Source organism: Rhinoderma darwinii, chromosome 2 (assembly GCF_050947455.1).
Source record: "Rhinoderma darwinii isolate aRhiDar2 chromosome 2, aRhiDar2.hap1, whole genome shotgun sequence".
NCBI classification, from domain to species: domain Eukaryota; kingdom Metazoa; phylum Chordata; class Amphibia; order Anura; family Rhinodermatidae; genus Rhinoderma; species Rhinoderma darwinii.
In genome coordinates this window covers 245,275,837-245,290,276 of record NC_134688.1, presented here as the reverse complement: position 1 = coordinate 245,290,276, position 14,440 = coordinate 245,275,837, and the positions used below count along the sequence as shown (strand labels likewise).

The 14,440-nt window shown below is 45.3% G+C and overlaps 1 protein-coding gene across 1 annotated transcript; it reads left to right on the top strand.

Moving 5' to 3' along the window:
- Window positions 1-2,975: 2,975 nt before the first annotated feature.
- Window positions 2,976-4,232, top strand: LOC142741051 (cyclin-dependent kinase 5 activator 1-like). Its single transcript, XM_075850445.1, has one exon. The coding sequence runs from the start codon at window positions 3,004-3,006 to the stop codon at window positions 3,829-3,831; it is 828 nt and encodes a 275-aa protein (XP_075706560.1). The 5' UTR covers window positions 2,976-3,003; the 3' UTR covers window positions 3,832-4,232.
- The last annotated feature ends 10,208 nt before the right edge of the window (window positions 4,233-14,440 follow it).

Below are 14,440 nucleotides of genomic sequence, written 5' to 3'. Positions count from 1 at the left end.
GCATTTTTGGCCAAGTTATGACCATTTTTATATTTATGTAAATGAGGCTTTCTAAAGTACAACTGGGCGTGTTTAAAGTAAAAGTACAAGTGGGCGTGTATTATGTTCGTTACATCTGGACGTTTTTACTTCTTTTACTAGCTGGGCGTTGTGTATAGAAGTATCATCCACTTCTCTCCACAACGCCCAGCTTCTGGCAGTGCAGACACACAGCGTGTTCTCGAGAGATCACGCTGTGACGTCACTCACTTCCTGTCCCAGGTCCTGCATCGTGTCGGACGAGCGAGGACACATCGGCACCAGGCGCCAGAGGCTACATCGACTTACCTGCAAACGCCGATGCTGCTGCAGAATCAACTGTAGCCTCTGGTGCCGATGTGTCATCGCTCGTCCGACACGATGCAGGACCTGGGGCAGGAAGTGAGTGACGTCACAGCGTGATCTCTCGAGAACACGCTGTGTCTGCACTGCCAGAAGCTGGGCGTTGTGAAGAGAAGTTACTCTTATCTCCATTGCAGTGCCGATCTGCTGCAATAGGAGATAGGGGTTGCAAAATCTGGTGACAGAGCCTCTTTAAATAGGGAAAAAAAATCTGCATGGTGATGTGCATGGAAGCAAATATTCTCTCACGATTGGGGAGTAATATTACTGGGGGAATGATTCAGAGAATATGGGACAGGGTGAGGGATAAAACTCTAGGGATTAAAGGCTATTTACCTTTTACCCCAGTTTGGGGTGATATATTTACAGACACTGAAATTCTACAAGGGGTTAAGTTTTGAAATGATAAGGGGGCTACATTTATGATGCACTGGTTTAATAATAGGGTGGTTAAGTCTTTTGAGAAGATTATGGGAGAATATGGGGTGTTAGATATACACTTTTTACAGTACGTACAAGTACAATATGATATTAGGTCACAATATGGGAAGAGAGAATTCAGATTGTATAACCACAAACTATTTGATTTCTTAATACACTCTGTAACTAGAAAAAGGTGGTGGCAAAAGTAAATTCTATGTTAAATTGTAGTGATACAGAAGATAAGGTGAAGAAGAGTTTCATTACATGGAATAGGGTGGTGGATACACTAAATAATGATAAGTGGATCAATGCGCTAAAAATGATGCCAGCAACCACTAGAGATAATATATTTAGAATTTCACAGCTATTCATAATACATGATGTGTATTATTATACACCAAAGAAGTCAAAATGTTTAATCCCGGAGGTGAATACCCTTGTCCAAGATGTGCAAACCTAAATGTGGACTTGGTCCATATACCGTGGCGCTGCCCCAAGCTCCATATTTATTGGGCAAAACGTATAGCCGAGATACCGTAGATAGAAACTGTAAAATACGGATCCTTCTGGATGAAATAATCATCTTCTGGGAGCTAATATGGAAATAAAAGGGAGACAAGAGGCTGTATTAACATTGAATGTGTTGTAAATGGCAAGAAGAATTATTCGTAGTAGGATATGGAGAATGACGAAACCGATTATCTCAGAGAAAATGTATTATGAAGAAAGAGGGCAGCTATTGAAATATAAGCAAACATGGTCTAAATGGGAAAGAATTTAGGATCAGAATGTCAATTTATGATTTTTCAGGGGTTTCTTGATAATTTAGTATTTGGAAGTGATACTAATAAAATATTTTTCTAAAAAAACAATTTAAACGTTATCTATGTAGAATACGTTGACAAGTTTACATATTTTATCATATTTAACCGTTTGAGGACCGTCCACCTTATATATACGGCGCAGGTTTAAGCTTGCTCTCCAAACAATTGGGCAGCTGAATGTCGGTGGTCTGCAGTCAGTGACTGTCAGGGACCCTGGAGAGTAGGTTACTGTCTTCTCTGTACTCACATTCACACTGGTCACCTGATCGCCGGGATGCCGGTAGTAGGAGGCTGCTGCTAGGTCTAACTAGATCCAGCACAGCCCTACGGGTAAGTTCACACGTAGCGTAAATACTGCACATTTTCTGCAACAAATTTCATTGTGTAAAATCCGCAGCATAATACAGCAGCAGCAAAGTGGATGAGATTCTACCAAATCCCCTTCAGACACTGCGTAAATGATGAGTGGAAAAAACGTTCAGAAATTGACCTGCGGTGCGGTTTTCTTAATCTGCAGAATGTCAATTGTATTTTCGTAATCGCTGCTTTTGTGTTGTGGGATTTCCCCATTAAATTCAATGGGAAGTAAAACCTGCAGCAAGTAGCAGATAATGCGTTTTTTTGCGGCGGAATAGCAGCGATTCAGCCGCAAAAAAAGTGTGTACTTACCCAGAATTCTGTGTTTCTTCGTCCAGCCTGGCCTCTTTGGATGACCTTTCCATCCATGTGGCCGCTGCAACCAATCACAAGCTGCAGTGGTCACATGGGATTAAGCGTCATCCTAGGAGGCTGGTCTGCAAGACTTCAGAGGGTAAGTATGTGTTGTTTTTTTACGAGCAGTTTTCCGCAGTCGACATTCCGGACAAAAAAATGAACCACAATTTGGTGCGATTTTTTTTCAGTCGAAATTCCCTGCAACCGCCAGGGAGGATACACTGTGTACCTTTATGCAGTGTCTCCGCCCTGTGTGAACGTAGCCTAACAGGGACAATAGTCACTATAACAGGGTTCATATACCCTGTAAATCTGCAGCCCCAGTTACATTAGAAAAGTCCCCCAAAGGTCTTTTTTGACTTTCTAGGGATAGACCATAATAACAAAATTTATTTGGGGATTTGCCTTGTTCTCCTCTGGAATACGAACCTTGGCATCATCTGTGCATATTCACAGCACACTGCATATACCCATGACCCATGAGAGCAGACAACTTTTAAGGCTGAGCTGCCCATAGGCATAGACGTGTTCTATTAAAAGGTTACATTTTTTTTCCTACATTTGGTTAAATATTGCAATGTGTTTTTTCATAACTAAGAAATAATCATCTGTTGTAACTTCATCTACAGAAATAGAATCCAGAATCTAGACTTCAATAATCATGGGGAAAGCTTTCAGCTGCTGCAAGCTGGTTCCCGATGTAAAGAGCAAAGTAAGAGTGAGCCGCCATGAAGACACACAGAAAACAAAGAAAGGAAAAAACCACCACGAACCAAGTAACAGTTGCAAGTATAGTATTACTCCAGTCATCAGTGCTGATCTGAAGGAGACTCTGACAACTACTAAGCCACCAAGCGTCAAGATGGACTCAGAATATCCAGTCCTCAAAGATCAAGTGTCCACTCAAGAGCAACAAATATTTAATGTTCCACAGCGCATCATACTACACACATACACCAAGAAGATCCTAAAATGTTTAGCAGACTTTCTGTGCCGGAGATGCTTCCAGCTGTACCACCTTTCCCCAATAGATGTAGTAGAGTGGATAACAAGCATAGACAGACAACTTCTCCTTCAAGGATGGCAGGGCCAAGGATTTTTAACATCAGGCACTGTGGTGTTCCTGTACATGCTTTGCCGAGATGTCATCTCTTCCCAGATAAGAAGTGAGAAAGAACTAAAGGCAACCTTGTTAACATGCTTGTATGTGTCATATTGCTATATGGGACACCAGATCTCCTACCCACTAGGTCCCTTCCTGGTAGACGGCAGAAAGGAGACCTTTTGGTACCAATGTCTGTCCATCATTGCTCACATGAGCTCAAAGATGATGCGTCTCAATACTGACCCAAAGTATTACAGTCAGATGTTTGTGAGCCTTAGAGCTGAAGGAAGACAAGCAAACGAAAATCTTCTGATGAGTGGACTACCTGGAATGATGGCCAGAGAGGAAAGTTCACACGGATCATACTACACTTTATATCTCTGAACAATATTCCATCAAAAATAGACACCACTCCAATGGGAAGCGAAGCTTCAGTTTGTGGTAGCTATTAAAGAACTAAAACCTTCTCCTGGAACCATCGTCTCTACAAACTGCCAGGAAGTGACATGTAATCGGCCAACAACAGAGCTCTCAAATGTAATTTACTCTCCCAGCGCCGGTCTCTATCAGCAAGGATCAGTCTCAGTAGAGCAGTCCATGACTACGCACTCCTGTAGAGCAGTCTCTTGGCCTTACATGCAGTGGGAGGGACACTTGGTACTCAAGGCCGAGGTTTTAAAATGTGCACTACCCCCCCCCCCCACCCTCTGCCATGTCTGGACCAATCTTAGTCAGGTCTAGGAGCCAGCGCCAAAGTTACAAATCTCTGTCCTTGATACATGCTGTCGTGTTACTACTTGTATACATGCTGTCATGTTACTACTTGGGTACATGCTGTCATGTTACTACTTGGGTACATGCTGTCATGTTACTACTTGGGTACATGCTGTCATGTTACTACTAGGGACTGTGTGCATATTACCCTTTTATCACGCTAGGTTAGACTAAAACCTTTTGCTATAAATAACAAGACAAACTACCACTGAACTTTTAAACGTGGGTTGACATGGACGGTCGGCCACACCTTTATTTATTTCTTAATTTAATATTTTCAAAATATATAGCTGTAAACCATTATTAATGAACCCGTATGCCAGCCCGCCTAAGGCCCGCCTGTAGGTCGTACTTTTCCACAAATAGCGCCTGCTGTGACATAAAATCCACAAACACTCTGAGAAAATAAAACAATGACAACCAAAAAAGACCATCAAACAACATATTGGACTCCAACATTGAAGTGTCATGAATAAACATAACAAAAGCCAAATTGTATGCGGTTTCCTTTCTTAGTTTCATCAATCATTTAGCCTTTTCTTTTTTTTTTAAACCGTTATTTTCCATTGTGTTATTCCACTTTTTTTTTTTAACATCCTTTTTTTTTATTTTCTTTTATTTTTATAAATATATACATAATTTCTCTTTCTTTTTTTTTTTTTTTTTCTTCATAAGAGAAAAAAATTGGGAGGGAGGGAGGGTGGGAAAAACAGGTAAGTGTACACACGATTCTTTGGCAATACAAATCCCTGAGTGGTAACAGCCAAAAGAGGAAGATTGTCCTCCCTATCTGCCATTATAAACCCTAACCTTGGAGGGTGTGTAAGCTGCTCTATAACTCCCACCAAAACGTCCCCATGGGCGGGTGCCCCACTGCTATAGGCTCCTTATTATAAACAACCTATGGAACGAAACCCACCTAGCTTAACGTAACCAAATTAACCCCTTTATTGCTACCCAGTCCTGCGTACAACGGGCAATAAGCCTGAGTGCCTTCAAGACTGTGTGCATATTACCCTTTTATCACGCTAGGTCAACCGAAACAGAGCCTCCTCCATACCATTCTGGAGCACGGACAAAAAGATATCTAACCCGATATCAGTGAGGTGTACCCCGTCTTGTAGCAGCAGACACCGATTGTCACCTTCCAACTGCCGGTGTCTAATCACCACACCTCCACCAGCCCTGACATACCTGGACACCCTGGTTTTAAGCAGCCTCCTGCGCCTTTTAATTGCTGCCTCATCACGGGCCCCTTGCCAAACCGCCCTGGGAATGACCTCAGACCACACCAGCACCAATTCGTTAAAAAACAAAGTAAACCTCTCAAAGTCGGACTGGATCAGTGCTATGAGCTCACCCAAGCAAACGGAACATAGGTCATTCCCCCCGACATGGATAACCAGTACCGTAGGACCGACTCGTCCGCTTATGGCCACCACCTCGGGCAAGACGTACAGCCACCTCAGGCCTCACAAACCCCTCCAATGAACGTCGGCTCCCAGCAGACCCAGCGAGAGACCTCCTGGTCGTATTGCCGCTCTTCGTTCTGCCCAAAAAACGGAAGAATGATCAAGTATCCATATAACGTGGCGTGAACCTAGAACGAAAACAATAAGAAGCTATTGCAATATTAAATCTGGGCGGAAATAACTGGCAAAACAGTCAGAGCGCCACCGCCCAATGCGCCGTACCTCCTCATCAGATAGGCCCAAGCCACTGGATGTGGTAGCGGCTCCAATGAGGAACGAATGTGTTCCGAACTCCATGTGGGGAAAGCCAGCATGAGTTAACGCTGAACGAAATATAGACGTGAATTGAAACCTAGTGAGTGGTTTACCATTGGCATATGACAAGAATTGCGTACCTGACGCACGAACATTTATATAAAGTGTGACGGCCCAGACAGGGCAGGCCGGACCGGGAACCGGTCTCAAAGATACCCAACACCCTTTGCCAAAAATGTCTGTCTTCGACTTCCGAATACGGAAACGAACCCCTGAATTGGACAGTGCAATATCGTCAGCCAACAAACCGCCAGGCCGGGTAGCCAGGTAGCCGCTATCAACTCCGAGATACGTAAAGCCCCAAAAAAGGCCAACACAAAGGCCGCTTAAAAAATAAAGATATTTCGAAAGGGGAAGAACAAACATGCTCAAGGGCCTGTAACAATTTTATGAGAATTGGGAATGAAACCGGGCGTCGGGCTTCTCTTTTAACCGCGGACTTCTTCCAACCCTTTAGAGCCTGCGGGCGGATTTACACGAGCGTGTGCGTTTTGCAGGCACAAAAAAACGCGGCTTTTTACACCCGCAAAAGGCACTTGACAGCTCCGTGTGTCATGATCATATGGTGCGCGGCTGCGTGCTTTTCGCGCAGCCGCCATCATTATGACACTCTGTATGTTTGTAAACAGAAAAGCACGTGGTGCTTTTCTGTTTACATTCATAGTTTGACTGCTGTTGCGCGAATCACGTGCTTCCCACGGAGGTGCCTCCGTGTGGCATACGTGATTTTCACGCACCCATTGACTTCAAAGAGTGCGTGATGGGCGAAAAACGCTGAAATTGAGGACCTGTCGTGAGTTTTACGCAGCAGATTCACGCTGCGCAAAAATCACTGGTAGTCTGCACTGACCCATAGACTAGCATAGGTCCGTGCGATGCACGTGAAAAGCACGCGGGTTGCACAGACGTATTACACGTTCGTGTAAATCCGCCCTAAAGAAAGATTTGGTTAAATCTGGCCATGCGCGCAATTGAAATAAAAATGCCAGACCCTAAAGGTTACGCTGCGCTACAGCCCCTGAGACCCCACGGTCATATAACCTAGACAGGTACACCAATACATAACCAGGTAGGGTAGCGTCGTCAGGACCCAGGGGACGGACCCCAACAACATCCAACCACTCATTCCACGCCTTACCGTATGTAGCCCAGGTAGAGGAAGCGAGGGATGACCTTACGAGGGGGACCAGCTGAGATCCAGCATCCTCCACAGCGTATCCGGCCAGTTGGCCCCTTCCAAGTCCGCCCATGGGCAGAGGGAACAGAAAACCTGCCAATTAAAACGGGAAAGGGCGTCAGCAACATTATTTTGAACACCTGGAATATGTCGCGCCCTAAACTGAATGTTGTGCTGCAAGCATCTAAGCACCAAATGCCTAATCAGAACCACTACCGGCATTGAAGTGGAAGTCAAATGATTCATCGCATGGACCACGCTTGCATTGTCTGACCAAAACACCATGGATGAATTAGCTAACTTATCACCCCACAATTCTATTGCAACTATGATAGGGAACATCTCCAGCAAAGTTAAATTCTTGCATCAGCCAGGAAGGCGCTATGCTTCAGGCCATGGGGCTGAACACCAGGAAGGGCCCAATATAGCCCCAAAACCGGCTTTTCCCGCCCCATCCGTAATGAGTGGGCAACCGAACGCCGGCCGTAGATAATGACAGGCGACGCGAAAAAATAAGTTTCATGGGCATGACTCTACTGGCGAACACTAACAGACTTAACAAGGATTGAACCTGCCGGAGCTGTAATTTCTTAGCCGAAATGGCCGCTGTCAAATGCAAGCGCAATTTGATGACTTTGTCAGCCGGTAATCGGAAAACCATCTCCGAAGAGACAATTTTTATACCAAGGAAGGGCAACACTGTAGTAGGGCCCTCAATTTTCTCTTCGGAAAGGGAGACACCGAAACGGGCTGACAAACTGCGAAAGGAATCCAGCAATAATTGGCACAGCGGCGACGCAGCCGGGCCTACGAAAAATAAATCGTCCTAGTAATGCGTAGCCGATGTACACCCTGAAAAGTCCTTCAAAACCCATTCCAAAAAGGAACTAAAAACGTCAAAATAAAAACATGAAATTGAACAACCCATAGGGAGGCACATATCATAATAAAACCGTCCAGCTAACTCACAACCAAGCAGGTGAAAACAATCCGGGTGAACGGGTAATAGCCGAAACGCCGATTCGATGTCCGATTTGGCCATAAGGGCTCCCTGCCCCCCTTGACAAACTAACTCCACTGCCCTGTCGAACGATACATACGACACCGCGGACAGGTCTTTATCTATGCCGTCATTGACCGAATCGCCTTTAGGGTAGGACAAGTGGTGGATCAAGCTAAATTTTCCCGGCTCTTTAGTGGGTACCACCGCTAACGGGGATACCCTGAAGTTAGAGAAATGTAACTCAGAAAAAGGGCCGGCCATCCGGCCGAGCTCCACCTCCTTGTTCACCTGGTCTATAAGGGTATGGATGTAATTCGGGCGTTTTTGCCCCGAATTACGTCCGAAATAGCGGCTCAATAGCGTCGGCAAACATCTGCCCATTCATTAGAATGGGTCTTACAATGTGCTGTGAAGATGGTCTTTTTTTTTTACGCCCCGCTGTCAAAAGGCGGGGCGTAAAAAAGACGCCCGCGTCAAAGAAGTGCCTGTCACTTCTTCAGACGTAAATGGAGCCGTTCTCCATGGACTCCATGGAAAAACAGCTCCATTTAACATCCGTAATGGACGCAGCAAAAAGCGCCTCAACATGCCATTACGGCTGAAATTACGGTGCTGTTTTCTCCTGAAAACAGCCCCGTAATTTCAGCCGTTACGGACGCTGCCGTGTGAACATACCCTCACAACCGACGGGAATTCTCTGGCGGACCATAAATTACTGGAAAAATTCGGTGCAGATTTGTAAATAAATGGGATAAAGAACCCGAACGAAAAACCAGTCCTAATTAGGGCGGCCTCCCCCATCTTGGGGTAACGGTCTAACCAGGGGAGCATCTCTAGGACGCGTATTGGGGCCCTCAACCCTACCCATACTGTTGGGACGCGGGACCTGGGCAGTCCGCCGGTTACAACGGACTGCTGGATGGGAACCCCCACAAGTTGAACACTCGTGCTTAAATTTGCAGGAGCCATAGAACTTGCTTTGCCCTTCATTGAAGAGCCAGCAAGTCCCAGTACGCTTGTTGTTTTGAGCCCCGACCCCGGCGGAGGAACCGCCAAACGCGGATGGGGAGGGGGCTGCTGGTTGAAAGGGACGCTGAGACATCATGAGCCTCAACCAAACATCTGTAGCTTTTGTATCCCAACGTACCTCTGGCTTTTGCGCCATACGTCTACGGAACTCCTCATCGTAGCGCCACCAAGCGGAGCCCCCATGCGACTTATATGCGCTAAAAATAGTATCCAAATAAACGAACAGTTGAAAAGACTTATCGGGGAGCTTCTGCGAAAACACGCAACCCAGCACCGCGAAAGCCTGCAACCAGTTATTAAACGTTCTTGCAACCCGCGATTTGGACGGGGCACCCCTTTCAAAGCGACGCTCCTTATCAATTGTAGCCGAATCCACAGACACCAGGGACCAAATATCAATATAATCATTCCTTGCTATTTTTTCCCTGGTGTCATCCGACAAATGCGCCCCCATGGGGGGGATACCACAAAAATAAGTATCCCTGAAGGCGGGCAGCGACGGGGATACCATGGACTTGGACGCTTCCACTAGCGTTTTTTTTGCCTCCACCTGCGAAGTGGGAACGGATGGAGCCGCCGGAGCCCCCACCAACAGGGATCACAACACATGTAAGACTTCTGCATCAGATTTTCCCCCTGAACCCCAAGCCCGAAAGCAGTCATACTCACCGTGTCCTGTAGCGGATACCGGGACCAATGACGATGATGGCGCCGGTGGAGGTACAGGTGCAGTGGGTGCTACTGGCTCCTCCGTAATGATCGGCCTTGCTGAGTGACAGCGAGCAGAGAAGCGGTTGCTATGGCTAAGTCTGTCATGGCTGCCCTGCGGACTGCCGTGGTGTGACGACCCAGTGCGTGAGCTCCCAGTTTGTGAACCAGAAGACGACCTTGATGAAGATCACCTATGCCGTGTACGACGTCTGGTCGATCTGCGAGATGAACGGCGTCTGGACGAGCGGCGAGAACGGTGGGTCCTAGTCGTCCCCTTGAGTAAACTGAAGAGGCCCTCCAGTGTTTCCTGCCGGGACATAAGCTGGGCCTAAGCCCGTGGGTATGACCTGCCCAGGCTGTATGGGGGTAAGTGGTGGTGGATGAGGCTGTTGCTCCCAGCGTAGCTCCTGCTCGCAGGGGAAAAAAATCTTCTCCACTGTCCCCAACTGAGCCAGTGTCCCCATCGTCCAACGGGGGGTGGGGGGTGTGAAAGTGTCATGCCACCCCCATGCTGCAGAACCTGGGAGGGAGTGCTGCGTGGCTATCCCCCCAGGTGTCCCACCTTTAACAGGCCGGCCGGCTCCTGCTGCTGGGTTGTGGGTGGGCATGCTCCGTGCAGCCGCCGGGCGAGACCTAACGCGGCCCATGCCGGTGGGAGACTGCAGACCCGGTGAGGGAGGAATAATATCCTCGTCGGGCTCTGTCTGCACTTCCCGCGCTACTTGCGGCGAGAGTGGGGTCTGCGCATGCGCGGACCCTCTAGCCGACAGCGAGCGAACTGTACTGTCGCCGGAGGGTGAGAGACGAGCTGGCGGCCTGGTGCTACGGGAGGAGCGACGCGCAGGGAGTGTGGTGGGCAAAGAGGACGCTAAAGCCACATTCTCTTGTATAAGAGACTGCAGCCACACTGACCCCTCTTCTTGCATCCTGGTGCGGATAATCTCTTCTAGCTCCTGCCGGTCCATCACAAACAGGTAAGTGTACACACGATTCTTTGGCAATACAAATCCCTGAGTGGTAACAGCCAAAAGAGGGAGATGTCCTCCCTATCTGCCCTTATAAATCCTAGCCTGGGAGGGTGTGTAAGCTGTTCTAAAACGCCCCTATGGGCGGGTTCCCCACTGCTATAGGCTCCTTATTATAAAAACCTATGGAACGAAACCCACCTAGCTTAACGTATTTAAAATTAAAAACACAAACAGAAAAAATGGGACATAGATATCATCAAAACCACAGAAAAGGCCAAACTTACTAGGTAGGTGGGTGGGTGAAAACCCGTTCCCATCAGGACGCAGACGGGTCAAAGAATGCTGCAGAAGGAGTGTGAATTAAATAGTGATAGCCCCTCCCACTAGTCTTGAGGGGAGTGGCGAACTAAGTGCTCAAAGGTGTGCGATAAAGAGTGTCAGTGTAGTGCTAGGGTGTGAATGGATGGTAAAAAATAAATATGTATGTATGAAAGTGTCAGAACTGTGTAATAATGTAATAAAAATAAATAAATAGTGATGAATAGGGGTCAGTGCTGTGAATAGTACATGGGGTGTCAGTACTATGTGTAATACGTGGAGGGATAATGTGCTGGTCGTCAGGCATGGCGTATCTTGCCGAATAACAGCCTATTTGTAACGCCGCTAGTGTTAGCTAAAGCGGGCTGCTCTGCATTCAAACTGTATTTAAAATTAAGCCTGGGTGCCCTCAAATACATTCTGTCATGTTACTACTTGGGTACATGCTGTCGTGTTACTACTCGGATACTTGCTGTCACGTTACTACTTGGATACATGCTGTCACGTTACTACTTGGATACATGCTGTCATGTTACTACTTGGATACATGCTGTCATGTTAATACTTGGATACATGCTGTCATGTTACTACTTGGATACATGCTGTCATGTTACTACTTGGGTACATGCTGTCGTGTTACTACTTGGATACAGTCTGTCATGTTACTACTTGGATACATGCCGTCATGTTACTACTTGGATACGTGCTATCATGATACTACTTGGATACATGCTGTCATGTTGCTACTTGGATACATGCTGTCATGTTACTACTTGGATACATGCTGTCATGTTACCACTTGGATACGTGCTGTCATGTTACCACTTGGATACGTGCTGTCATGTTACCACTTGGATACGTGCTGTCTAGAGATGAGCGAACTTATCAAAAGTTCGGTTCGGCTAGTTCGCCGAATTTCACAAAAAAGTTCGGTTCGGACCGAACTAGTTCGGACCGAACCTGTCACTTCCGTGCGCCGAGCATGCTACTGTCCGGGGTGCTGATAGAGTTAATGGGCTGCACTAACTCTTTCAGCAATCTTGACAGTACATGCTCGGCGCGCGGAAAATACAATTTAAATGTAATAAAAAAATAAAAATTATACGTTCGTACTTACTTTCCTCCTGTCCGGCCTCCAGCGATGACGTTTCATCCCTTTCGCCGCTGCAGCCAATCACAGGCTGTAGTGGCGGTCACGCACGTCAGGATGACGCTTCATCCCACGTGACCGCCTCTGCAGCCAATCACAGGCTGCAGCGGCGACATGGATGAAACGTCATCGCTGGAGGCCGGACAGGAGGAAAGTAAGTATGAACGTATTATTATTTTTTTTTGGGCATGTATGTATGTTGGCATGTATGTATGTATGTATGTATGTTGGCATGTATGTATGTTGTCATGTATGTATGTATGTATGTATGTATGTATATCTGTGCATGTATGTTGGCATGTATGTATATATGTGCATGTTTGTATGTATATTTGCATGTATATATTTGCATGTATGTATGTATGTTTGCATGTGTGTATGTTTGCATGTATGTATTTTTGCATGTATGTTGTCATGTATGTATGTTGTCATGTATGTATGTATATATGTGCATGTGTGTATGTATATTTGTATGTATGTATGTATGTTTGCATGAATGTATGTATGTATGTTTGCATGTATGTGTGTTTGCATGAATGTATGTTTGCATGTATGTATGCATGTTTGTATGTATATTTTCATGTGTGTATATATATATATGTATGTATGTATGTTGTCATGTATGTATGTATGTATATATGTGCATGTATGTTGGCATGTATGTATATATGTGTATGTATGTATGTATATTTGCATGTATATATTTGCATGTATGTATGTTGTCATGTATGTATGTATATATGTGCATGTATGTTTGCATGTACGTTGGCATGTATGTATACATGTGCATGTTTGTATGTATATTTGCATGTATATATGTTTGCATGTGTGTATGTATGTTTGCATGTATGTATGTATGTTTGCATGTATGTATGTTGTCATGTATGTTTGTATGTATGTTGTCATGTATGTATGTATGTATATATGTGCATGTATGTATGTTTGCATGTTTTTATTTTTGCATGTATGTTTGCATGTATGTTTATATATATATGTGCATGTATGTAATTATGTTTGCATGTATTTATGTTTGCATGTATATTTGTGCATCCTTGTATATATGTATGTATCTTTGCATGTTTGTTTGTATGTATGTATGTTTTTATGTGTGTGTGTATGCATGTATGTATGTATGTATGATAGTTTGCATGTATATATGTGTGTATATTTGCATGTATATATGTGCATGCTTGTATGTATGTTTGTATATATGTATGTATGGCCATGTATGATACTGTCTGCTGGCGCCCTGTATCTAAGTCAACTTCACGGCAGGCTTCTATACATGGTATAACAGTCAGTATCACACATTAAACTGAATCTAAGCCTACGACATGTTTTATTTCATTTTTTTTTTTTTTTACAGGTTTGGTGTTTGGACTACGTCGGTTTCGAGGACTAATTAGATGAAGTTTTTTTTTCTACAATAAAATGGTTAATGAGGGTTGTGTTGGGGGTGCTTTATTTCAATAAAATATTTTATCTATATCTTTGTCTTTTCAAATTTTATTACTACCACTTTAGTAATGGCCGCTGTCTGAGTGACAACATCCATTACTAAGGCGAGGCTTAGTGTTAGCCGGTGCAGAGGCTAACACTAACCACCATTATTACCCCGGTACCCACCACCACCAGGGGTGCCGGGAAGAGCCAGGTACGATCCAGTACCCGACCATCTGTTGTGATGGTCGGGCTCTGGGGCGGCCGTAGGCTGGTATTATGAGGCTGGGAAGGGCCAAAAACAGTGGACCTTCCCACCCTTGTAATGCTAGGCTGCTGCTGCTGTGTTGTATCTGGCTGGTTATAAAAGTGGGGGGGGACCCCACGTCATTTTTTTAAATTATTTATTTATATTTTTATTTTTTTTAAAAAGACATGGGGTTCCACCCAATTTATCATAACCAGCCACATACAACACAGTGTTATTAGCCTGGGAATGGACAAAACCAGTGGCCCTTCCCACCCATGTAATGCCAGACTGCTGCGGCCTTGTATATGGCTGGTTATTAAAAATGTGGGGGACCCGTCTATTGCTAAATTTGTTAAATTTAAAAAAAAAAACGACGTGGGGGTCCC